Source organism: Coregonus lavaretus (assembly GCF_964263955.1).
Source record: "Coregonus lavaretus genome assembly, chromosome: 17".
NCBI lineage: Eukaryota > Metazoa > Chordata > Actinopteri > Salmoniformes > Salmonidae > Coregonus > Coregonus lavaretus.
The window spans coordinates 47,739,780-47,765,885 of NC_140004.1; the positions used below are offsets into that span (position 1 = coordinate 47,739,780).

Genomic DNA, 26,106 nt, shown 5'->3' on the forward strand with positions numbered 1-26,106 from the left:
GGAAACTCTTTGGTTCGCCTACTAACGAATTGACATCTCCCTTGACCACTCGACCACTTATCGGTTTCCCGGATCACAGAGGAGAGGACGGAGGATGGATGTTTCCCAAATAGAAAAGGCCCACGTTAACTGAGCTGGCCTCACCCCACACACACCCACCCCTGACCTCTGACCTGAAGTGGAAGAGAAGGGGAGGGAATTTTACCAGTCTGTCTGTCTTCACATTATGTGGAAGTTTTCTATTGGATGAGTTGACATGGAAGCATTCCGCAGGAAGTGAGACAATGTGTGGGGAGGGGGGGGTGACTGTTGATTGGTTAAAAACGTATCTTTGTCAGTACCGAGGAGGATTTATCCCAAGGCAGCTCACTGTTCTACTAACTCATTAACAGTGGATGTGTGTTCCCCTTCAGTCACAGCAATAATACTGAGTTTTCCAGATCTGTACATTGAACATGGTTGAAAGTGTATCTAAAACATGACTGCATTACAACTTAGTTCTTTGGGGGGGGGGGGGGGGATCCATGAATTGGCGGTACAATTCGTTTTTTGTACAAATTATCAAAAATGAAACAAACTAGAGTGTTGAGTGTTTATAAAATGCTGCCATCTTTCCCAGCGTTTTGAAAAATTGTTTTGTATTTAGTTTGACCTTGTGTGTATGTACCATCTAATTCTTTTTTTTGCGGTCTTGGAGCGTCCCCTTTTTATTGTATGTGTAAAATTGTATATGAGTTAATGTCCCCAAATCCCCAAATGGTTTCCGTCCCACATTTTGAACCTTTCGTTTGTTGAGTAGAAGGTTAAGCAGGATATTCTCTCTACCACAACATAGCTGTGTAGAGAGAAGTTGTCAATTGAGCATTCTTTTGTTGAACGTAGCAAAACGCAATCAGGGCCTGAAATGGTGAATTGTATTTAATGAACAAAACTCAATAGATAAATTAGCTAAGGCAATTAGTGCTGCAGTTTTAAAGTGTAGAAATGATATGTTGGCCCATATTTAGTTGGCCTTGTATGAGTTGTTTAGGGAAAGGGGACCTACCCACTAAAACGTTAGGACTTACATTAGATGAAGTTAGGTTAATGTTTTAAAATGGAACCAGAAGTCTTATGCGAACTTGAATTTAAGGGAATAGATATTTAATATGTTATGGGAAATGTAGCCCTACTTAGCTGGTTAAGTTACGGTAACTTAAAATACTATGTGAGTAGAAATTTAAAAATGTAGGTAAAGGATGCTCCTCTTGTTTCGCTATGGGTTACGGATGCTCCTCTTGTTTCGCTATGGGTAAAGGACGCTCCTCTTGTTTTGCTATGGGTAAAGGATGCTCCTCTTGTTTCGCTATGGGTAAAGGATGCTCCCCTTGTTTCGCTATGGGTAAAGGATGCTCCCCTTGTTTCGCTATGGGTAAAGGATGCCCCTCTTGTTTCGCTATGGGTAAAGGATGCCCCTCTTGTTTCGCTATGGGTAAAGGATGCTCCTCTTGATTCGCTATGGGTAAAGGATGCTCCTCTTGATTCGCTATGGGTAAAGGATGCTCCTCTTGTTTCGCTATGGGTAAAGGATGATCCTCTTGTTTCGCTATGGGTAAAGGATGCCCCCCTTGTTTCGCTATGGGTAAAGGATGCCCCTCTTGTTTCGCTATGGGTAAAGGATGCTCTTGTTTCGCTATGGGTAAAGAATCCTCTTGTTTCGCTATGGGTTAAGGATGCTCCTCTTGATTCGCTATGGGTAAAGGATGCTCCTCTTGTTTCGCTATGGGTAAAGAATCCTCCTCTTGTTTCGCTATGGGTAAAGGATGCTCCTCTTGTTTCGCTATGGGTAAAGGATGCCATCATGACGCAAACAGACAAACAACAAGGTGCTCATTTTTTATTTGCTGTCAGGATCTCACAGACTTAAACAATAAAGCTGTATCTTTTTTTAATACCTGTATTAGTCAACTTTCCCCCCCCTCATACCCCTTTCTGTTATAATATAGTGCATTGTTGTTATTATTGTTTGGTTATGTTTTGTATTTTTTTACATTTCCACATTAGGGTGCTACGATGATTAAATTGCACTGGGAAGCAGCAATCCAATCACAGTTGATCACAGTTTATCCAGGTAGTTGTCCAGGGCAGGGATGCCCTCTTTGAGGCCTTTGCGTTTGCGGGTGTCTGCCACTACTTGCCATGGCCGACTGGTCTCGTCGAAGGGGTCCCCGGGCAGGATCTGCCAGTGGTCGAACACACACTGGGGGAAGGCCTGGCCGCCTGTGTTGGACCTCAGGTCCGCTGTGAAACCTAAAAACATCGGGGGAAATAAAAATACATATTCATAAACAACCAAGAGGTCTGTGTTGTTTTGTCATGCTTATCTGTAACTAGTTGGTTGGTTGGTTGACTCCTATTTCCATTGTTTCGCACCTATCCTGGCTATGGAGGACTAAAAGTGCCACAATTAAATAAATAAATACACCATTAAATAATTACTTAAATGTGTCATTAATTAATTAAAATTAGAATTAAATACATAAATGTGTTATTAAATGTGTCATTAATTAATTCAAATACCGATTCATTTTATGTAAAATACATATATAATAATTTCACTATTTACATTTACATTTCATGGTCCTGCGTTGGAGTGCTTCCTGAATTACTTAAAACTGTCAAACTGACCCATCAAAAGTTGGTAGGCGGAACCTAACGCCTGATTGGTTACCCTCTGCATCAAGCCAAGACAAATCAATTCCGGATAATGTCAGCAGGTCCTGCTTCTACATCCTCTGCTAAGTTTAAAATGTCTCTAACCAACTCCCTGGAAAGTTCACGGAGATCCTCCATTGTCTCTATCCAGGTTGGCCTACTCTACTTCAGACCAAAGCAATGGATCAGACTAGATTCGCGTTAGCCCCGCCCACTGACTTTGATGGGTCAGTTTGACAGTTTTAAGTAATTCATGAATCACTGCAATGCAGGATCATGAAATGTAAATGTAAATAGTGAAATAATTATATATGTATTTTACATAAAATGAATCGGTATTTGAATTAATTAATGATACATTTAATTACACATTTATGTATTTAATTCTAATTTGAATTAATTAATGACACATTTAAGTAATTATTTAATGGTGTATTTATTTATTTAATTGTGGCACTTTTAGTCCTCCATATCCTGGCTGGATATGATGTCTAATGGATATGATGTTTTACATTGATGAACCATTGCTTGGTAAAGGGCGAATCCTTTATGATATGGCTGTGACGATACCAGTATCGTGATATTATTTCCATGGAAAACTCTTTGGTCCATTAAAAACCTGCTGTATGTAAAATATTGTGTGATATAGCTTGGAAAGTAAATACATGACAACACAGTGTTTGTTTCCAACATAAGGGCTGTTTTCCTAAAGAAGTTAAATCCGTTTTGTTTGCTTGCCACGATACTAACAAGTACTGTGGTATTGTCCTGGCCCTACTAAATTAGTATTTTTAGTTATAGAATAGAAAAAGTTTTAGAAAAGTTACATTTGAATGCGTTCCTTTAAATGTTCTGTTTCCATTCAGTGTTACGGTGAAATGCTTAGTTGGAAAGTGTGATGAAACTCACCAAATGATTCATTGACTGGAAGGAAAGCCTTAACGATGAAGATAGGTGTTCCAGCGACCTGGGACTCCTCAAATACCATGCCTCTCTTTCTGTTTAGCACACCGTAGATCCCTCCAACAACGTGCTCTGGACACTGTGGAAGAACGTTTAGGTAAGTTGAAATACACTGAACAAAAAATATAAACACAACATGCAACAATTTCAAAGATTTTACTGAGTTACAGTTCATATAAGGAAATCAGTCAATTGAAATAAATTCATTTGGCTCTAATCTATGGATTTCACATGACTGGGAATACAGATATGCATCTGTTGGGCACAGATACCTTAAAGAAAGGTAGGGGCGTGGATCAGAGAACCAGTCAGTATCTGGTGTGACCACCATTTGCCTCATGCAGCGTGACACATCTCCTTTGCATAGAGTTGATCAGGCTGTTGATTGTGACCTGTGGAATGTTGTCTCACTCCTCTTCAATGGCTGTGCGAAGTTGCTGGATATTGGTGGGAACTGGAACATGCTGTCGTACACGTCGATCCAGAGCATCCCAAACATGCTCAATGGGTGACGTCTGGTGAGTATGCAGGCCATGGAAGAACTGGGACATTTTCAGCTTCCAGGAATTGTGTACAGATCCTTGCGAAATGGGGCCGTGCATTATCATGCTGAAACATGAGGTGATGGCGGTGGCTGAATGGCACATCAATGGGCCTCAGGATCTCGTCACGGTATCTCTGTGCGTTCAAATTGCCATCGATAAAATGCAATTGTGTTTGTTGTCCGTAGCTTATGCCTACCCATACCATAACCCCACCATGGGGCACTCTGTTCACAATGTTGACGTCAACAAACCGCTCGCCCACACGACGCCATACACACTGTCTACCATCTGCCCGGTACAGTTGAAACCGGGATTCGTCCGCGAAGAGAACACTTCTCCAGCGTGCCAGTGGCCATCGAAGGTGAACATCTGCCCACTGAAGTTCGCTACGACACCGGACTGCAGTCAGGTCAAGACCCTGGTGAGGACGACTAGCACGCAGATGAGCTTCCCTGAGACGTTTTCTGACAGTTTGTGCAGAAATTCTTCAGTTGTGCAAACCCACAGTTTCATCAGCTGTCCGGGTGGCTGGTCTCAGATTATCCCGCAGGTGAAGAAGCCGGATGTGGAGGTCCTGGGCTGGCGTGGTTACACGTGGTCTGCGGTTATGAGGCGGGATGGACGTACTGCCAAATTCTCTAAAACGACGTTGGAGGTGGCTTATGGTAGAGAAATGAACATTCAATTCTCTGGCAACAGCTCTGGTGGACATTCCTGCAGTCTGCATTCCAATTGTACACTCCCTCAACTTCATCCGTGGCATTGTGTTGTGTGACAAAACTGCACATTTTAGAGTGGCCTTTTATTGTCCCCAGCACAAGGTGCACCTGTGTAATAATCATGCTGTTTAATCAGCTTCTTGATATGCTGTCAGGTGGATGGATTATCTTGGCAAAGGAGAAATGCTCACTAACAGATGTAATCCATTTGTAAACAATTTCAGAAAAATAAGCTTTTCATCAGGTCAAATTACTGGTATATGTAAATGTGTTGGCGTATAAAGGTGATTCTGATTTTGAATCTCACTCCTGAGTTCCACATGGACTCGCCTAGATCTGGACCACCATAAGGCGTGGCTGAACTGTGAGCTGAGAGGCGTAGATGACTCGCCTAGATCTGGACCAGGTAGATTGGCACCATAGATCTGGACCACCATAAGGTGTGGCTGAACTGTGAGGCGTAGATGTCTCACCTGGATCTCGACCAGGTAGACTGGTTCCATAAGGCGTGGCTGAGCTGTGAGTTGAGAGGCGTAGATGACTCGGCGTGCCGTTGGGATGATCTGCCCGCCCCCTCTATGGATGGCGTCCGCATGCAGCGTCACGTCATGGACGTCGAAACGTATCCCCCTCATGTTCTCCTCACACAGGACACCCTGGGAAAGAGGAAGTTTGTCACTGGTGGTGTGGTTCTCTGGTTCTAAGGGTTAGTTTGTCACTGGTGGTGTGGTTCTCTGGTTCTAAGGGTTAGTTTGTCACTGGTGGTGTGGTTCTCTAATTCCAAGAGTTAGTTTGTGACTGGTGGTTTGGATCTGGTTCTAAAAGTTAGTGCTAAAGGGACTTGACCCCCGACCCTGCTGGCGTCTGCTCACCTCCTTGGACGCCCACTGGAACCCCGCCACCACGCTGTCCTTGATCTCGTTGAGGTACTGCACCCCCTTGGTGACGTCCGTCAGGATGTTGGGTCCCGTCCCGTCGGGGCCGAAACACCAGATTTTGCGGGCCTCTGTAACCTCCCACTCGTACTTCTCAGTCAGGTAGCGAGCCCTGGTCTTCAGTTCCTGTCTGGAGCTAACCTCCCCCTTATCGATGTCCTCTGCCAGACCGTCCTGGAAGGGCCGGGCCTTCATGTACAGACGGTTGTGTTTGTTGGGGGACTTGGACAGGCAGACCTGGTCTGAATCCTCGGCTACGGTCTCGCGGTAAGACACCACAGGGTCAGATTTCTGGGAGAAAGGGAGACGTATGAAGAGGATTCAGCTTTTTAGTATCTTCACTCATTATTAAAAGGTTACAATTATGATGTGATTCAAAAGAAGCTAATTTCATCCTTTTGAAAAGGTGCAATGTATATCCTGTACAATGCAGTAAGTCAGTATCGTCCCAACCTTCAAGGGGATACCAGCGTGATCCTCCTCCAGATCCTTCAGGCAGATCTCCAGATGCAGCTCTCCAGCTCCAGCTACGATGTGTTCTCCAGACTCCTCAATGATGCACTGCCACACAGAGAGAGGACGAAAACAGTTAAACTACACTGTTTCCCTACATCTCTAACATAAACCACACTGTTTCCCAACATCTCTATCATAAACCACACTGTTTCCCTACATCTCTAACATAAACCACACTGTTTCCCAACATCTCTATCATAAACCACACTGTTTCCCTACATCTCTATCATAAACCACACTGTTTCCCTACATCACTATCATAAACTACACTGTTTCCCAACATCTCTAACATAAACCACACTGTTTCCCAACACCTATTTCATAAACCACACTGTTTCCCTACATCTCTATCATAAACCACACTGTTTCCCTACATCTCTAACATAAACCACACTGTTTCCCAACATCTCTATCATAAACCACACTGTTTCCCTACATCTCTATCATAAACCACACTGTTTCCCTACATCACTATCATAAACTACACTGTTTCCCAACATCTCTAACATAAACCACACTGTTTCCCAACACCTATTTCATAAACCACACTGTTTCCCTACATCTCTATCATAAACCACACTGTTTCCCAACATCTCTATCATAAACCACACTGTTTCCCAACATCTCTATCATAAACCACACTGTTTCCCTACATCTCTATCATAAACCACACTGTTTCCCTACATCACTATCATAAACCACACTGTTTCCCTACATCTCTATCATAAACCACACTGTTTCCCTACATCTCTATCATAAACCACACTGTTTCCCTACATCACTATCATAAACCACACTGTTTCCCAACACCTCTATCATAAACTACACTGTTTCCCTACATCTCTATCATAAACTACACTGTTTCCTTACATCTATATCATAAACCTTACTGTTTCCCAACATCTCTATCATAAACTACACTGTTTCCCTACATCTCTATCATAAACCACACTGTTTCCCAACATCTCTATCATAAACCACACTGTTTCCCTACATATCTATCATAAACCACACTGTTTCCCTACATCTCTATCATAAACCACACTGTTTCCCTACATCACTATCATAAACCACACTGTTTCCCAACATCTCTATCATAAACCACACTGTTCCCTACATCTCTATCATAAACCACACTGTTTCCCTACATATCTATCATAAGCCACACTGTTTCCCTACATCTCTATCATAAACCACACTGTTTCCCTACATCACTATCATAAACCACACTGTTTCCCAACATCTCTATCATAAACCACACTGTTTCCCAACATCTCTATCATAAACTACACTGTCTCCCTACATATATATCATAAACCACACTGTTTCCCTACATCTCTATCATAAACCACACTGTTTCCCTATATCACTATCATAAACCACACTGTTTCCCTACATCTCTACCATAAACCACACTGTTTCCCTACATCACTATCATAAACCACACTGTTTCCCAACATCTCTATCATAAACCACACTGTTTCCCAACATCTCTATCATAAACCACACTGTTTCCCTACATCTCTATCATAAACCACACTGTTTCCCTACATCTATATCATAAACTACACTGTTTCCCAACATCTCTATCATAAACTACACTGTTTCCCTACATCTCTATCATAAACTACACTGTTTCCCAACATATACAAACAAACAAACAGTGAAGTCTAGTCTAAAGGATTACCGTTAACCCTAAATATTTGGCTGGTGTCTGTGGCCCTGTAGAGCACCTGGACCATGGGGTCAGACTAGTATAGTATAGTACCTGGACCATGGGGTCAGACTAGTATAGTATAGTACCTGGACCATGGGGTCAGACTAGTATAGTATAGTACCTGGACCATGGGGTCAGACTAGTATAGTACCTGGACCATGGGGTCAGACTAGTATAGTATAGTACCTGGACCATGGGGTCAGACTAGTATAGTATAGTACCTGGACCATGGGGTCAGACTAGTATAGTATAGTACCTGGACCATGGGGTCAGACTAGTATAGTATAGTACCTGGACCATGGGGTCAGACTAGTATAGTATAGTACCTGGACCATGGGGTCAGACTAGTATAGTACCTGGACCATGGGGTCAGACTAGTATAGTATAGTACCTGGACCATGGGGTCAGACTAGTATAGTACCTGGACCATGGGGTCAGACTAGTATAGTACCTGGACCATGGGGTCAGACTAGTATAGTACCTGGACCATGGGGTCAGACTAGTATAGTATAGTACCTGGACCATGGGGTCAGACTAGTATAGTATAGTACCTGGACCATGGGGTCAGACTAGTATAGTATAGTACCTGGACCATGGGGTCAGACTAGTATAGTATAGTACCTGGACCATGGGGTCAGACTAGTATAGTATAGTACCTGGACCATGGGGTCAGACTAGTATAGTATAGTACCTGGACCATGGGGTCAGACTAGTATAGTATAGTACCTGGACCATGGGGTCAGACTAGTATAGTATAGCACCTGGACCATGGGGTCAGACTAGTATAGTATAGTACCTGGACCATGGGGTCAGACTAGTATAGTACCTGGACCATGGGGTCAGACTAGTATAGTATAGTAACTGGACCATGGGGTCAGACTAGTATAGTATAGTACCTGGACCATGGGGTCAGACTAGTATAGTATAGTACCTGGACCATGGGGTCAGACTAGTATAGTATAGCACCTGGACCATGGGGTCAGACTAGTATAGTACCTGGACCATGGGGTCAGACTAGTATAGTATAGTACCTGGACCATGGGGTCAGACTAGTATAGTATAGTACCTGGACCATGGGGTCAGACTAGTATAGTACCTGGACCATGGGGTCAGACTAGTATAGTATAGTACCTGGACCATGGGGTCAGACTAGTATAGTATAGTACCTGGACCATGGGGTCAGACTAGTATAGTATAGTACCTGGACCATGGGGTCAGACTAGTATAGTATAGTACCTGGACCATGGGGTCAGACTAGTATAGTACCTGGACCATGGGGTCAGACTAGTATAGTACCTGGACCATGGGGTCAGACTAGTAGAGCACCTGGACCATGGGGTCAGACTAGTATAGTATAGTACCTGGACCATGGGGTCAGACTAGTATAGTATAGTACCTGGACCATGGGGTCAGACTAGTATAGTATAGTACCTGGACCATGGGGTCAGACTAGTATAGTATAGTACCTGGACCATGGGGTCAGACTAGTATAGTATAGTACCTGGACCATGGGGTCAGACTAGTATAGTACCTGGACCATGGGGTCAGACTAGTATAGTACCTGGACCATGGGGTCAGACTAGTATAGTATAGTACCTGGACCATGGGGTCAGACTAGTATAGTACCTGGACCATGGGGTCAGACTAGTATAGTATAGTACCTGGACCATGGGGTCAGACTAGTATAGTATAGTACCTGGACCATGGGGTCAGACTAGTATAGTATAGTACCTGGACCATGGGGTCAGACTAGTATAGTATAGTACCTGGACCATGGGGTCAGACTAGTATAGTATAGTACCTGGACCATGGGGTCAGACTAGTATAGTATAGTACCTGGACCATGGGGTCAGACTAGTATAGTATAGTACCTGGACCATGGGGTCAGACTAGTATAGTACCTGGACCATGGGGTCAGATTAGTATAGTACCTGGACCATGGGGTCAGACTAGTATAGTACCTGGACCATGGGGTCAGACTAGTATAGTATAGTACCTGGACCATGGGGTCAGACTAGTATAGTACCTGGACCATGGGGTCAGACTAGTATAGTATAGTACCTGGACCATGGGGTCAGACTAGTATAGTATAGTACCTGGACCATGGGGTCAGACTAGTATAGTATAGTACCTGGACCATGGGGTCAGACTAGTATAGTATAGTACCTGGACCATGGGGTCAGACTAGTATAGTATAGTACCTGGACCATGGGGTCAGACTAGTATAGTATTGTACCTGGACCATGGGGTCAGACTAGTATTGTACCTGGACCCTGGGGTCAGACTAGTATAGTATAGTACCTGGACCATGGGGTCAGACTAGTATAGTACCTGGACCATGGGGTCAGACTAGTATAGTACCTGGACCATGGGGTCAGACTAGTATAGTACCTGGACCATGGGGTCAGACTAGTATAGTATAGAACCTGGACCATGGGGTCAGACTAGTATAGTATAGTACCTGGACCATGGGGTCAGACTAGTATAGTATAGTACCTGGACCATGGGGTCAGACTAGTATAGTACCTGGACCATAAATCAGACTAGTATAGTATAGTACCTGGACCATGGGGTCAGACTAGTATAGTACCTGGACCATGGGGTCAGACTAGTATAGTATTGTACCTGGACCATGGGGTCAGACTAGTATAGTATTGTACCTGGACCATGGGGTCAGACAAGTATAGTATAGTACCTGGACCATGGGGTCAGACTAGTATAGTATTGTACCTGGACCATGGGGTCAGACTAGTATAGTATAGTACCTGGACCATGGGGTCAGACTAGTATAGTATAGTACCTGGACCATGGGGTCAGACTAGTATAGTATAGTACCTGGACCATGGGGTCAGACTAGTATAGTATAGTACCTGGACCATGGGGTCAGACTAGTATAGTATAGTACCTGGACCATGGGGTCAGACTAGTATAGTATAGTACCTGGACCATGGGGTCAGACTAGTATAGTATAGTACCTGGACCATGGGGTCAGACTAGTATAGTATAGTACCTGGACCATGGGGTCAGACTAGTATAGTATAGTACCTGGACCATGGGGTCAGACTAGTATAGTATAGTACCTGGACCATGGGGTCAGACTAGTATAGTATAGTACCTGGACCATGGGGTCAGACTAGTATAGTATAGTACCTGGACCATGGGGTCAGACTAGTATAGTATAGTACCTGGACCATGGGGTCAGACTAGTATAGTATAGTACCTGGTCCATGGGGTCAGACTAGTATAGTACCTGGACCATGGGGTCAGACTAGTATAGTATAGTACCTGGACCATGGGGTCAGACTAGTATAGTATAGTACCTGGACCATGGGGTCAGACTAGTATAGTATAGTACCTGGACCATGGGGTCAGACTAGTATAGTATAGTACCTGGACCATGGGGTCAGACTAGTATAGTATAGCACCTGGACCATGGGATCAGACTAGTATAGTATAGTACCTGGACCATGGGGTCAGACTAGTATAGTATAGTACCTGGTCCATGGGGTCAGACTAGTATAGTACCTGGACCATGGGGTCAGACTAGTATAGTACCTGGACCATGGGGTCAGACTAGTATAGTACCTGGACCATGGGGTCAGACTAGTATAGTATAGTACCTGGACCATGGGGTCAGACTAGTATAGTATAGTACCTGGACCATGGGGTCAGACTAGTATAGTATAGTACCTGGACCATGGGGTCAGACTAGTAGAGTACCTGGACCATGGGGTCAGACTAGTAGAGTACCTGGACCATGGGGTCAGACTAGTATAGTATAGTACCTGGACCATGGGGTCAGACTAGTATAGTATAGTACCTGGACCATGGGGTCAGACTAGTATAGTACCTGGACCATGGGGTCAGACTAGTATAGTATAGTACCTGGACCATGGGGTCAGACTAGTATAGTATAGTACCTGGACCATGGGGTCAGACTAGTATAGTATAGTACCTGGACCATGGGGTCAGACTAGTATAGTATAGTACCTGGACCATGGGGTCAGACTAGTATAGTACCTGGACCATGGGGTCAGACTAGTATAGTACCTGGACCATGGGGTCAGACTAGTATAGTACCTGGACCATGGGGTCAGACTAGTATAGTACCTGGACCATGGGGTCAGACTAGTATAGTATAGTACCTGGACCATGGGGTCAGACTAGTATAGTATAGTACCTGGACCATGGGGTCAGACTAGTATAGTATAGTACCTGGACCATGGGGTCAGACTAGTATAGTATAGTACCTGGACCATGGGGTCAGACTAGTATAGTATAGTACCTGGACCATGGGATCAGACTAGTATAGTATAGTACCTGGACCATGGGGTCAGACTAGTATAGTATAGTACCTGGACCATGGGGTCAGACTAGTATAGTACCTGGACCATGGGGTCAGACTAGTATAGTATAGTACCTGGACCATGGGGTCAGACTAGTATAGTATAGTACCTGGACCATGGGGTCAGACTAGTATAGTATAGTACCTGGACCATGGGGTCAGACTAGTATAGTACCTGGACCATGGGGTCAGACTAGTATAGTATAGTACCTGGACCATGGGGTCAGACTAGTATAGTATAGTACCTGGACCATGGGGTCAGACTAGTATAGTATAGTACCTGGACCATGGGGTCAGACTAGTATAGTATAGTACCTGGACCATGGGGTCAGACTAGTATAGTATAGTACCTGGACCATGGGGTCAGACTAGTATAGTATAGTACCTGGACCATGGGGTCAGACTAGTATAGTACCTGGACCATGGGGTCAGACTAGTATAGTATAGTACCTGGACCATGGGGTCAGACTAGTATAGTATAGTACCTGGACCATGGGGTCAGACTAGTATAGTATAGTACCTGGACCATGGGGTCAGACTAGTATAGTATAGCACCTGGACCATGGGGTCAGACTAGTATAGTATAGTACCTGGACCATGGGGTCAGACTAGTATAGTATAGTACCTGGACCATGGGGTCAGACTAGTATAGTATAGTACCTGGACCATGGGGTCAGACTAGTATAGTATAGTACCTGGACCATGGGGTCAGACTAGTATAGTACCTGGACCATGGGGTCAGACTAGTATAGTATAGTACCTGGACCATGGGGTCAGACTAGTATAGTATAGTACCTGGACCATGGGGTCAGACTAGTATAGTATAGTACCTGGACCATGGGGTCAGACTAGTATAGTACCTGGACCATGGGGTCAGACTAGTATAGTATAGTACCTGGACCATGGGGTCAGACTAGTATAGTACCTGGACCATGGGGTCAGACTAGTATAGTATAGTACCTGGACCATGGGGTCAGACTAGTATAGTATAGCACCTGGACCATGGGGTCAGATTAGTATAGTACCTGGACCATGGGGTCAGACTAGTATAGTACCTGGACCATGGGGTCAGACTAGTATAGTACCTGGACCATGGGGTCAGACTAGTATAGTATAGTACCTGGACCATGGGGTCAGACTAGTATAGTATAGTACCTGGACCATGGGGTCAGACTAGTATAGTATAGTACCTGGACCATGGGGTCAGACTAGTATAGTATAGTACCTGGACCATGGGGTCAGACTAGTATAGTATAGTACCTGGACCATGGGGTCAGACTTGGCCAGGCGTTTGAGTCCCTCCACTAGCTTGGGCAGGTCAGCAGGGTTCTTGCACTCCACGGCCACCCTGACCACGGGGCTGACGCTGAACTTCATCACCCTCAGGTTGTGGGCGTGCTCGAAGGTGGAGATGGTCCCGGTCTTCACCAGGAACTGGTCCACTCCCACCAGACCCACGATGTTGCCGCACGGCACGTCCTCAATGGGCTCCGTGTAGCGCCCCATCATCAGGATGGTCCTGGGAGTCAGGGGGGGAACACAGCAGAGTTTAGTGAAGTCTAGCAGTTATATTATATTTGTCAGAGGACCTCACCTTTTATAAAAACGTTGGCGTAGAACACACTCACACATTTTTACATTTTAGTCATTTAGCAGACGCTCTTATCCAGAGCGCATACATTTTTATTTTTTATACTGGAATTGAACCCACAACCCTGGCGTTGCAAACACCACGCTCTACCAACTGAGCTACATCCCTGCCGGCCATTCCCTCCCCTACCCTGGACAACGCTGGGCCAATTGTGCACCGCCCCATGGGTCTCCCGGTCGCGGCCGGCTACGACAGAGCCTGGATTCGAACCAGGATCTCTAGTGGCACAGCTAGCACTGCGATGCAGTGCCTTAGACCACTGCGCCACTCGGGAGGTTAAGACTGCAGGGTGTCTTCCTACAAGTCACAGAGGGACATGCCAAAAAGCTGAATTTTGGCACTTTAGCAAGTGCTTATTCATATAAAAAAATCTGATTTATTGAATTTTTCATGTGGTCTATATTAAAAAGGCACTTCATAAAAGAAAATGATTTCTACTTAAAATATCAATGGGATGCAACATATCCTCATTTGGTTGAGCAACCCTACTGTCTTTGAGCTGTTAAATAGGACATGAATGTATTAGATCTCCATGTACCTCTGGATGGGTTTGAGGTACAGGTCCTCCTTCTTGCCAGGAGTGTAGTTGGGTCCCATGATGCGAACCTTCTGCCCTGTAGCCACCATGCCGGAGAACACACGGCCAAAGGCGTAGAAGCGACCCTTGTCGCTGGTGGGCACCATTTTGGAGATATACATCATCAAGGGAGCTTTGGGGTCGCAGTTCTTAATGCCTGGGAGGGTTGAGAGGGAGGACGATCAGGGAATGTATGATTTTCGGGAGAAGGTTGAGAATCTGAATTGGGCTCTGGGTAGTTAATCTGAATTGGGCTCTGGGTAGTTAATCTGAATTGGGCTCTGTGTAGTTCCTCTGAATTGGGCTCTGGGTAGTTAATCTGAATTGAGCTCTGGGTAGTTAATCTGAATTGGGCTCTGGGTAGTTAATCGTTTCCCCCGATTCACCCTAGTCTGGTGATGTAGCCAGCTCTTCTATCGTTTGGCTGTTGGCATTACGAAGAACAAACAGACAGACAGAAGAATCGTCTAATGAACGAACTGGAGCACCAGGCTAGACTCCGACTCACCCATGGTGGAATCTTCGTCCCCGGGCCCTTCATACTAATAAACTACTACTACAACTACTACCAGGCTGGACTGACTCGCCCACTACAGACTCCTCGTTCTCAGGCACCAGTACAACAAACAGACTGAAGCACCAGTACTAATGAAGTACTACTACTACTACTACTAATAATAATACTTTTACTACTACTACTAATTTTACTGCTGCTACTACTACTACTGTTACTACTACTACTACTTTTACTATCATTACTACTACTAATACTATTACTACTACTACTACAACCAGGCTGGACAGGAGCACCAGTCTATAAACTCACCCATAGCGGCCTCGTCGTCGCCAGGCCCCTCGTAGAGCAGCTCACAGCGGTACCTCTGGGCCGTGACGGGGGAGGGCAGGTGGATGGTGATCATCTGGAGCAGAGCGTCCCCTGCTGGCAGCCAGCGGCGCATCACTGCCTGGGGGACAATGAAATACAACATTATACTGTATCTCTATGGACCAGAATGTTCAGTAGGGTATACCAGTATGTTCAGTAGGGTATACCAGTATGTTCAGTAGAGTATACCAGTATGTTCAGTAGAGTATACCAGTATGTTCAGTAGGGTATACCAGTATGTTCAGTAGAGTATACCAGTATGTTCAGTAGGGTATACCAGTATGTTCAGTAGGGTATACCAGTATGTTCAGTAGAGTATACCAGTATGTTCAGTAGAGTATACCAGTATGTTCAGTAGGGTATACCAGTATGTTCAGTAGGGTATACCAGTATGTTCAGTAGAGTATACCAGTATGTTCGGTAGAGTATACCAGTATGTTCAGTAGGGTATACCAGTATGTTCAGTAGGGTATACCAGTATGTTCAGTAGAGTATACCAGTATGTTCAGTAGAGTATACCAGTATGTTCAGTAGGGTATACCAGTATGTTCAGTAGGGTATACCAGTATGTTCAGTAGGGTATACCAGTATGTTCAGTAGGGTATACCAGTATGTTCAGTAGGGTATACCAGTATGTTCAGTAGGGTATACCAGTATGTTCAGTAGGGTATACCAGTATGTTCAGTAGGGTATACCAGTATGTTCAGTAGGGTATACCAGTATGTTCAGTAGGGTATACCAGTATGTTCAGTAGAGTATACCAGTATGTTCAGTAGGGTATACCAGTATGTTCAGTAGAGTATACCAGTATGTTCAGTAGAGTATACCAGTATGTTCAGTAGAGTATACCAGTATGTTCAGTAGAGTATACCAATATGTTCAGTAGAGTATACTGGTACAAAACGGCTTAAAAAATTAATAAATAGCATTTCTTATTACATATTTCTGAAGCGGTGACATACCTTCAGCAGTGGTTTCCCCTCCTTCTCCTTGTCATCAGCATCTAGCTTCACATCCAGTTTCTTAATCAGCTTGTCGGCGGTCTCTTTGTTAAAGTTCATGATGGCATCAAACACCTTTGGCAAAACAAGATGAATGTGAATGTCACATTATTTAGTTCAGATGTGCGTGCTACCTCTCTATATATTTCTTAACTGAAAAACCTCCAGTCATTTGACTATAATCAATCTCAGATCCTTGGCATAAACAAACCTTAAAGATGGGATCCAGGACGAGTTGGCAGAATGTGCGTGGGAGCTTTTCCCCCGCAGCGTTGGTGGCTGATTTGCTGAATTTTCCACATGAAGGGTCGAAGAACCTGGAGTAAAACACATTATCATTAACTGAACTGTACTCTGGAGTCATTGCTGGACACCGATTAAGCCTGGTCCTAGACTAAAACGATTCTCCATTGAGTTTGCTTTTTAGTCCAGGTTTAATCTGTGTCTGGAAAACTGACCCAGAATCATCCACTGAACTGTTCTCTATCTCCCTTCCTCTCTCTCTCTCTCTCTCTCTCTCTTCTCTCTGTTCTCCCTCTTCTCTCTCTTCTCTCTCTGTTCTCTCTCTTCTCTCTCTCTCTCTCTCTCTCTCTCTCTCTCTTCTCTCTGTTCTCTCTCTTCTCTCTGTTCTCTCTCTCTCTTCTCTCTCTTCTCTCTCTGTTCTCTCTCCTCTCTGTTCTCTCTCTGTTCTCTCTCTCTCTTCTCTCTCTCTTCTCTCTCTCTTCTCTGTTCTCTCTCTCTCTCTGTTCTCTCTCTCTCTTCTCTCTCTCTTCTCTCTCTCTTCTCTGTTCTCTCTCTCTCTCTGTTCTCTCTCTTCTCTCCTCTCCACTCACTTTTCTCCCCACAGTTTCTTCATCATGTCCTCCACCTTCTTGCAGCGCTCCTCTGGGTTCATCTCCGTCTTTTTGTCTCCCTTGGCTGTGAACTTGGTCACGTACATCTCAGCAAACTGCTTCAGAGTGAAGGCCCAGCCGTGGAGGCCTGAGCCGAAACCCACTGTGCCCACCATTGGGTCCACCTACACAGGGACACACGGAACAGACGCATCAAGGGGATTGAACTAGTGATCCTCTGCTTTGCAAACACACTTGACTGCCCGCTTTTAACATACTAACTAACATACATGCAAACATGCACGTAACATACTAGCCAGTTGCGCCACCAAATATTTATTTTGCATTTCAGGGACCAAGTGAAACAATTTCGAGCTGTGGAGTGATCTAATGGTACCATCTTAACCCTGGAGGGATCTAATGGTACCATCTTAACCCTCTGGAGTGATCTAATGGTACCATCTTAACCCTCTGAAGTGATCTTACGATACCATCTTAACACTGGAGGGATCTTACGGTACCATCTTAACACTGGAGGGATCTTACGGTACCATCTTAACACTGGAGGGATCTTATGGTACCATCTTAACACTGTGGAGGGATCTTATGGTACCATCTTAACTCTGGAGGGATCTTATGGTACCATCTTAACACTGGAGGGATCTTACGGTACCATCTTAACACTGGAGGGATCTTATGGTACCATCTTAACTCTGGAGGGATCTTATGGTACCATCTTAACACTGGAGGGATCTTACGGTACCATCTTAACACTGGAGGGATCTTACGGTACCATCTTAACACTGTGGAGGGATCTTATGGTACCATCTTAACCCTGGAGGGATCTTATGGTACCATCTTAACCCTGGAGTGATCTCATGGTACCATCTTAACACTGTGGAGGGATCTTATGGTCCCATCTTAACTCTGTGGAGGGATCTTACGGTACCATCTTAACACTGGAGGGATCTTACGGTACCATCTTAACACTGTGGAGGGATCTTACGGTACCATCTTAACACTGTGGAGGGCTCTTATGGTACCATCTTAACTCTGTGGAGGGATCTTACGGTACCATCTTAACACTGTGGAGGGATCTTACGGTACCATCTTAACACTGTGGAGGGATCTTATGGTCCCATCTTAACTCTGTGGAGGGATCTTATGGTACCATCTTAACTCTGTGGAGGGATCTTATGGTCCCATCTTAACTCTGTGGAGGGATCTTACGGTACCATCTTAACACTGTGGAGGGATCTTACGGTACCATCTTAACTCTGTGGAGGGATCTTATGGTACCATCTTAACTCTGTGGAGGGATCTTATGGTACCATCTTAACACTGTGTAGGGCTCTTATGGTACCATCTTAACTCTGTGGAGGGATCTTATGGTACCATCTTAACACTGTGGAGGGATCTTACGGTACCATCTTAACACTGTGGAGGGATCTTACGGTACCACCCTAACCCTGTAACACACTGACCATGATGCTGCCCATGGGTCCGCTCTCGTCCTCTCCGTAGGTGGCGATGATGACGTTGACGTTCTCTACGATGCGCTGGAAGGTGGCAAAGAGTGCGTCGGGCTTCAGCTGCAGCTCCAACAGCGCCCGGTCCATCTTGTTCATCATCAGAACCGGCTTGATCCGTTCTGCGATGGCCTGTCGCAGCACCGTCTCAGTCTGGACACACACACCTACAGGGGGAGGTTGGTATAGAACCACCTTAGAAGGGCTATCATGGTTATTGGACCCACAGTATGATGCATAAAGGCCTAAGGGCCATCATGGTTATTGGACCCACAGTATGATGCATAAAGGCCTAAGGGCCATCATGGTTATTGGACTCACAGTATGATGCATAAAAGCCTAAGGGCCATCATGGTTATTGGACCCACAGTATGATGTATAAAGGCCATCATGGTTATTGGACCCACAGTATGATGCATAAAGGCCTAAGGGCCATCATGGTTATTGGACTCACAGTATGATGCATAAAGGCCTAAGGGCCATCATGGTTATTGGACCCACAGTATGATGCATAAAGGCCTAAGGGCCATCATGGTTATTGGACCCACAGTATGATGTATAAAGGCCATCATGGTTATTGGACCCACAGTATGATGCATAAAGGCCTAAGGGCCATCATGGTTATTGGACTCACAGTATGATGCATAAAGGCCTAAGGGCCATCATGGTTATTGGACCCACAGTATGATGCATAAAGGCCTAAGGGCCATCATGGTTATTGGACCCACAGTATGATGCATAAAGGCCTAAGGGCCATCATGGTTATTGGACCCACAGTATGATGCATAAAGGCCTAAGGGCCATCATGGTTATTGGACCCACAGTATGATGCATAAAGGCCTAAGGGCCATCATGGTTATTGGACCCACAGTATGATGCATAAAGGCCTAAGGGCCATCATGGTTATTGGACCCACAGTATGATGCATAAAGGCCTAAGGGCCATCATGGTTATTGGACCCACAGTATGATGCATAAAGGCCTAATGGCCATCATGGTTATTGGACCCACAGTATGATGCATAAAGGCCTAAGGGCCATCGTGGTTATTGGACCCACAGTATGATGCATAAAGGCCTAAGGGCCATCATGGTTATTGGACCCACAGTATGATGCATAAAGGCCTAAGGGCCATCATGGTTATTGGACCCACAGTATGATGCATAAAGGCCTAAGGGCCATCATGGTTATTGGACCCACAGTATGATGTATAAAGGCCATCATGGTTATTGGACCCACAGTATGATGCATAAAGGCCTAAGGGCCATCGTGGTTATTGGACCCACAGTATGATGTATAAAGGCCATCATGGTTATTGGACCCACAGTATTATGCATAAAGGCCTAAGGGCCATCATGGTTATTGGACCCACAGTATGATGCATAAAGGCCTAAGGGCCATCGTGGTTATTGGACCCACAGTATGATGCATAAAGGCCTAAGGGCCATCATGGTTATTGGACCCACAGTATGATGCATAAAGGCCTAAGGGCCATCGTGGTTATTGGACCCACAGTATGATGTATAAAGGCCATCATGGTTATTGGACCCACAGTATTATGCATAAAGGCCTAAGGGCCATCATGGTTATTGGACCCACAGTATGATGCATAAAGGCCTAAGGGCCATCGTGGTTATTGGACCCACAGTATGATGCATAAAGGCCTAAGGGCCATCGTGGTTATTGGACCCACAGTATGATGCATAAAGGCCTAAGGGCCATCGTGGTTATTGGACCCACAGTATGATGTATAAAGGCCTAAGGGCCATCATGGTTATTGGACCCACAGTATGATGCATAAAGGCCTAAGGGCCATCGTGGTTATTGGACCCACAGTATGATGTATAAAGGCCTAAGGGCCATCATGGTTATTGGACCCACAGTATGATGCATAAAGGCCTAAGGGCCATCATGGTTATTGGACCCACAGTATGATGCATAAAGGCCTAAGGGCCATCATGGTTATTGGACCCACAGTATGATGCATAAAGGCCTAAGGGCCATCGTGGTTATTGGACCCACAGTATGATGCATAAAGGCCTAATGGCCATCATGGTTATTGGACCCACAGTATGATGCATAAAGGCCTAAGGGCCATCATGGTTATTGGACCCACAGTATGATGCATAAAGGCCTAAGGGCCATCATGGTTATTGGACCCACAGTATGATGCATAAAGGCCTAAGGGCCATCGTGGTTATTGGACCCACAGTATGATGCATAAAGGCCTAAGGGCCATCATGGTTATTGGACCCACAGTATGATGCATAAAGGCCTAAGGGCCATCGTGGTTATTGGACCCACAGTATGATGCATAAAGGCCTAAGGGCCATCATGGTTATTGGACCCACAGTATGATGCATAAAGGCCTAAGGGCCATCGTGGTTATTGGACCCACAGTATGATGCATAAAGGCCTAAGGGCCATCGTGGTTATTGGACCCACAGTATGATGCATAAAGGCCTAAGGGCCATCATGGTTATTGGACCCACAGTATGATGCATAAAGGCCTAAGGGCCATCGTGGTTATTGGACCCACAGTATGATGCATAAAGGCCTAAGGGCCATCGTGGTTATTGGACCCACAGTATGATGCATAAAGGCCTAAGGGCCATCGTGGTTATTGGACCCACAGTATGATGCATAAAGGCCTAAGGGCCATCATGGTTATTGGACCCACAGTATGATGTATAAAGGCCTAAGGGCCATCATGGTTATTGGACCCACAGTATGATGCATAAAGGCCTAAGGGCCATCATGGTTATTGGACCCACAGTATGATGCATAAAGGCCTAAGGGCCATCGTGGTTATTGGACCCACAGTATGATGCATAAAGGCCTAAGGGCCATCATGGTTATTGGACCCACAGTATGATGCATAAAGGCCTAAGGGCCATCGTGGTTATTGGACCCACAGTATGATGCATAAAGGCCTAAGGGCCATCGTGGTTATTGGACCCACAGTATGATGCATAAAGGCCTAAGGGCCATCATGGTTATTGGACCCACAGTATGATGCATAAAGGCCTAATGGCCATCATGGTTATTGGACCCACAGTATGATGCATAAAGGCCATCATGGTTATTGGACCCACAGTATGATGCATAAAGGCCTAAGGGCCATCATGGTTATTGGACCCACAGTATGATGCATAAAGGCCTAAGGGCCATCGTGGTTATTGGACCCACAGTATGATGCATAAAGGCCTAAGGGCCATCGTGGTTATTGGACCCACAGTATGATGCATAAAGGCCTAAGGGCCATCATGGTTATTGGACCCACAGTATGATGCATAAAGGCCTAAGGGCCATCGTGGTTCCCTGTTGTACTACCTGTTGTTGTTTACTAATACGGATCCTCGACTAAACAAACTACAACTTATAAAGGCTTAGTAGGGCATTTGTAAAGTCTTCATAAGCACAGTACGTTAAGATGTGTCACAAACCATTTATAAGCGAAGTCGTACTATATAAAGGGTGAAATAAAAGGTCATTGGTGTGTTTTGCCAAATGTGGCGCAATCCTTTTGCCTCCCAGAATAACTAGCAACATAGATGTAGTTTCTATAATCTGAAAACACATCCGACAATATCTGGCTAAATGGTTAGACAATACATGTGGTTAGACAATACATGTGGTTAGAAAATACATGTGTGTTTTTGAAGTACATTTCAAAGTTAGAAAAATGTTAGTGTTCGGAGCGACCTCCATTCCTGATGTGTTCGTATCCCGAGGTCCCACAGTACAGTATATGTCGTTCTTTCGTTTTATACAGCTACAGTACTCGCACAGTATTTGTATAGTTCTTCATTATAATGTGTCAACGGTGAGAGTCCTTGTGAGTAACATTTTTTCCAATGTACTTTATAACAAAGGTCAAATAACCTTGAACATGAAGCATCATGGGGCTGTTATTGGGGCTGTGAGGAGCCAAGCATAGGATGCATCGCAGCCAGGACACTACACTTGCTACACAAACACAGGCTGTGTCCAAAACAGCACCCTAGTCCCCATATCATAGGTCACTACTTCTGATCAGAGCCTCATGAGTTCTTCCAGGGTTCTTTTATTTTTTTTTGGGGGGGGGGGGGGGAATCTGGTCTATAGTAGTGCACTATATAGGGAATAGGGTGACATTTGGGACGCCGACACAACATGAAGCCCTTCCTTGGTCGTACCTGAAACACAATCTACTACTACTAGAGCCCCGTCTGTGACGCGGAGAGCAGCGGTCACCTCGGAGGAGAAGTCCACGTGACCGGGAGAGTCTATCAGGTTAATGAGGAAGCCAGAGCCATCCTTGCACTGTTTGATGAAGGCCAAGTCATTCTCAGCCAGTTCATAGTACAGAGAGATGGCTCTGCAGGGAGGGAGGGAGGGAGGGAGGTGCGACATGTAACAATCGTGACCATTGTACATTTTTTAATGTCTGTCTCTCAATCACTGTCACATAGTGGTATATTAGGGTACAGGATACCCGGGGTCGTAGGTCAAACATCTCAGAGCAGGAGTGCTGATCTAGGATCAGGTTTTTTGTCTTTTAGGTTCATAATGAATAATATTTTAGGTCGTATGGTGATGTGGTCAATACATTCAAATGCAGGTTCATTGTCGAACAACTCTTAGTTTAGTAGGTCTACCTCAGATTCCCATAGAGGATATTACACTCACAAAGGTTCCACACTGATAGTAGAATCACCAGAATAGGAAGGAGAGACATATTGTTGTAAAAAAAAAAAAACATTGTATAGTACACTCTGAGGATGACGAGGTATATTGTCTTTCAGGAACACCTACGTTGACTTGATGGTGATGCATCTCTCCTGCTCATCTTTCCTGGTGTCTGTGAAACGCGTCTCGCCGGCCCGGGCGCCAGCGATGATGCCAGCCTTGCACACCAGGGAGTCTGTGAGCGTGGACTTCCCGTGGTCCACGTGGGCGATCACAGACATGTTCCTGATGTTGGACTTCTTGTCCATGATCGCACGGATCTGGTCTACTGTAAAATTCACCTGGAAAGGGGGAGGTGAGATCGGGTCTATTGTAAAATTCACCTGGGGAGGGGAGGAGATTCATCTGATCTACTGTAAAATTCAACTGGGGAGGTGAGATCTGGTCAACTGTAAAATTCAACTGGGGAGGGGAGTGGAGCGGTGGAGATTGATGAATTGTTGAATTCATTGTTGATGATTGTCTTTTTAAAGTGCTGTCGACTTAATTTTCTACATCTCTCTCTCTCTCTCGCTTTCTCTGTGTGTGTGCATACATTATGTATACTGTGTGTGTGTGTGTGTCTCCCAATCAGAGAACACTGCCTATAGCTCCAAATCAAATAGCCTAATCATTTGCTGCAGTAGACTATAGGCTATGACGCATCTAAGAGAGGACACTGTAACCCCAGCTCGAACACCTGCATGGTGTCATTGTAACAGGTGCATTTGTTTACAATGACAACACCGTTTCTAAACTGTAGTCCCATGTAGTTAACTGGGTCTAGGCTAAAATGCTACAGAGGCAGGCAGCGTTGCCCAATGTGAGGACGGTGAAACTTTAATACGGCCATCTCAGCGAACTGCGTGCTTGTACTATTTATAACCCGGGCCGGGGGTAATGGTATTCTATCTGACCGTACCCCTGCACAGGCACGCACACTAGGCCCACCGAAAATAACACTATTTAAATTCAAACGAAACACTACGGGATAAGGAGTTGTTTACAACAAATGCATTCAGTTAGCCTGCAGCAACTAACTCAAGTTCCACAGGGTATTGGCGCACATATTCCTTTATTGGCTTGTTGATAAATTGCCTAGTCACATTACATAGGTTATGCTTTACTTCGATTTGTAAAACGAATAACATATTTTGTTAACAGTGTGACCTGCTTTCGATAATCAGAGCATTCTTATTAGGCTAATAAGTAATTGATATATTGTATTTCTGTTCGTTTGATAATCATTTGCTAAAATTCTGCATACGTCATCGAAAATAATATTAAAGGGATATTAATTTGGAAACCGTCGCTTTTAGAAGAAAGGAAAACATTTCACACATTGTTAACAGCTGTAATTTGTCAAAACAGGCTATAGCCTAATCTTACCATGATAGCGGTTCGTTATATCCCCAGCCTCAGCCGGTTGTTCTTCTCTTTCGGGGGACTAGAGGAGAAAAGAGAGACTCTGACGCACTGATCTTGGTTAAATGCTGCGACAGCCGGCACTCTGGAAGTCATGTGGAAATGTCACGAAGTGTCATGAAGTGTCATATGGACCGAACTTAAATTAAAAGGGATATAGCAGAGAATTTCTATAGCCGATCCTGCGTCGTCACAAATGTAGGCTATGCAGCATGTTAGTCTCTCAGAGATGTGCAGGGACTGAAGCAGGGAGAGGAGAGGAACGTATAGTGTTGGGCCCATGTTTCATGAGCTGAAATAAAAGATCCCAGATACAGTGCTATGAAAAAGTATTTGCCCCCTTTCTAATTTTCTCTACTTCTGCATATTTGTGATACTGAATGTTATCAGATCTTCAACCAAAACCTAATATTAGATAAAGGGAACATAAGTGAACAAATAACACAACAATTACATATTTATTTCATAAACAAAGTTATGCAACACCCAATTCCCCTGTGTGAAAAAGTAATTGCCCCCCTTACACTCAATAACTGGTTGTGCCACCTTTAGCTGCAATGACTCCAACCAAATGCTTCCTGTAGTTGTTGATCAGTCTCTCACGTCGCTGTGGAGGAATTTTGGCCCACTCTTCCATGCAGAACTGCTTTAACTCAGTGACGTGTGGGTTTTCAAGCATGAACTGCTCGTTTCAAGTCCTGCCACAACATCTCAATTGGGATTAGGTCTGGACATTGACTAGGCCATTCCAAAACTTCAAATGTGTTGCTTTTTAACTATTTTCATGTAGACTTGATTGTGTGTTTTGGATCATTGTCTTGTTGCATGACCCAGCTGCGCTTCAGCTTCAGCTCACAGACGGATGGTCTGACATTCTCCTGTAGAATTCTCTGATACAGAGCAGAATTCATGGTTCCTTCTATTAAGGCAAGTCGTCCAGGTCCTGAGGCAGCAAAAGCATCCCCAAACCATCACACCACCACCACCATGCTTGACCTTTGGTATGATGTTCTTACTGCAGTGTTTGGTTTTCGCCAGGCAAAATGGGACCCATCTCGTCCA

General features: G+C 44.8%; 1 protein-coding gene across 1 annotated transcript; it reads right to left on the reverse strand.

Moving 5' to 3' along the window:
* Nucleotides 1–1,859: 1,859 nt before the first annotated feature.
* Nucleotides 1,860–25,055, reverse strand: LOC311144950 (elongation factor 2-like). The gene is made up of 15 exons (XM_084181139.1): nt 25,009–25,055; nt 23,707–23,921; nt 23,088–23,269; nt 18,867–19,078; nt 17,383–17,567; nt 16,761–16,866; nt 16,511–16,624; nt 15,489–15,627; nt 14,624–14,819; nt 13,695–13,953; nt 6,310–6,417; nt 5,794–6,147; nt 5,395–5,577; nt 3,604–3,736; nt 1,860–2,289 (listed from the first exon to the last, which is right to left on the reverse strand). Exons 1-15 carry the CDS (start codon nt 25,009–25,011, stop codon nt 2,096–2,098), a joined length of 2,583 nt encoding a protein of 860 aa, XP_084037265.1. The 5' UTR covers nt 25,012–25,055; the 3' UTR covers nt 1,860–2,095.
* Between the last annotated feature and the right edge of the window lie 1,051 nt (nt 25,056–26,106).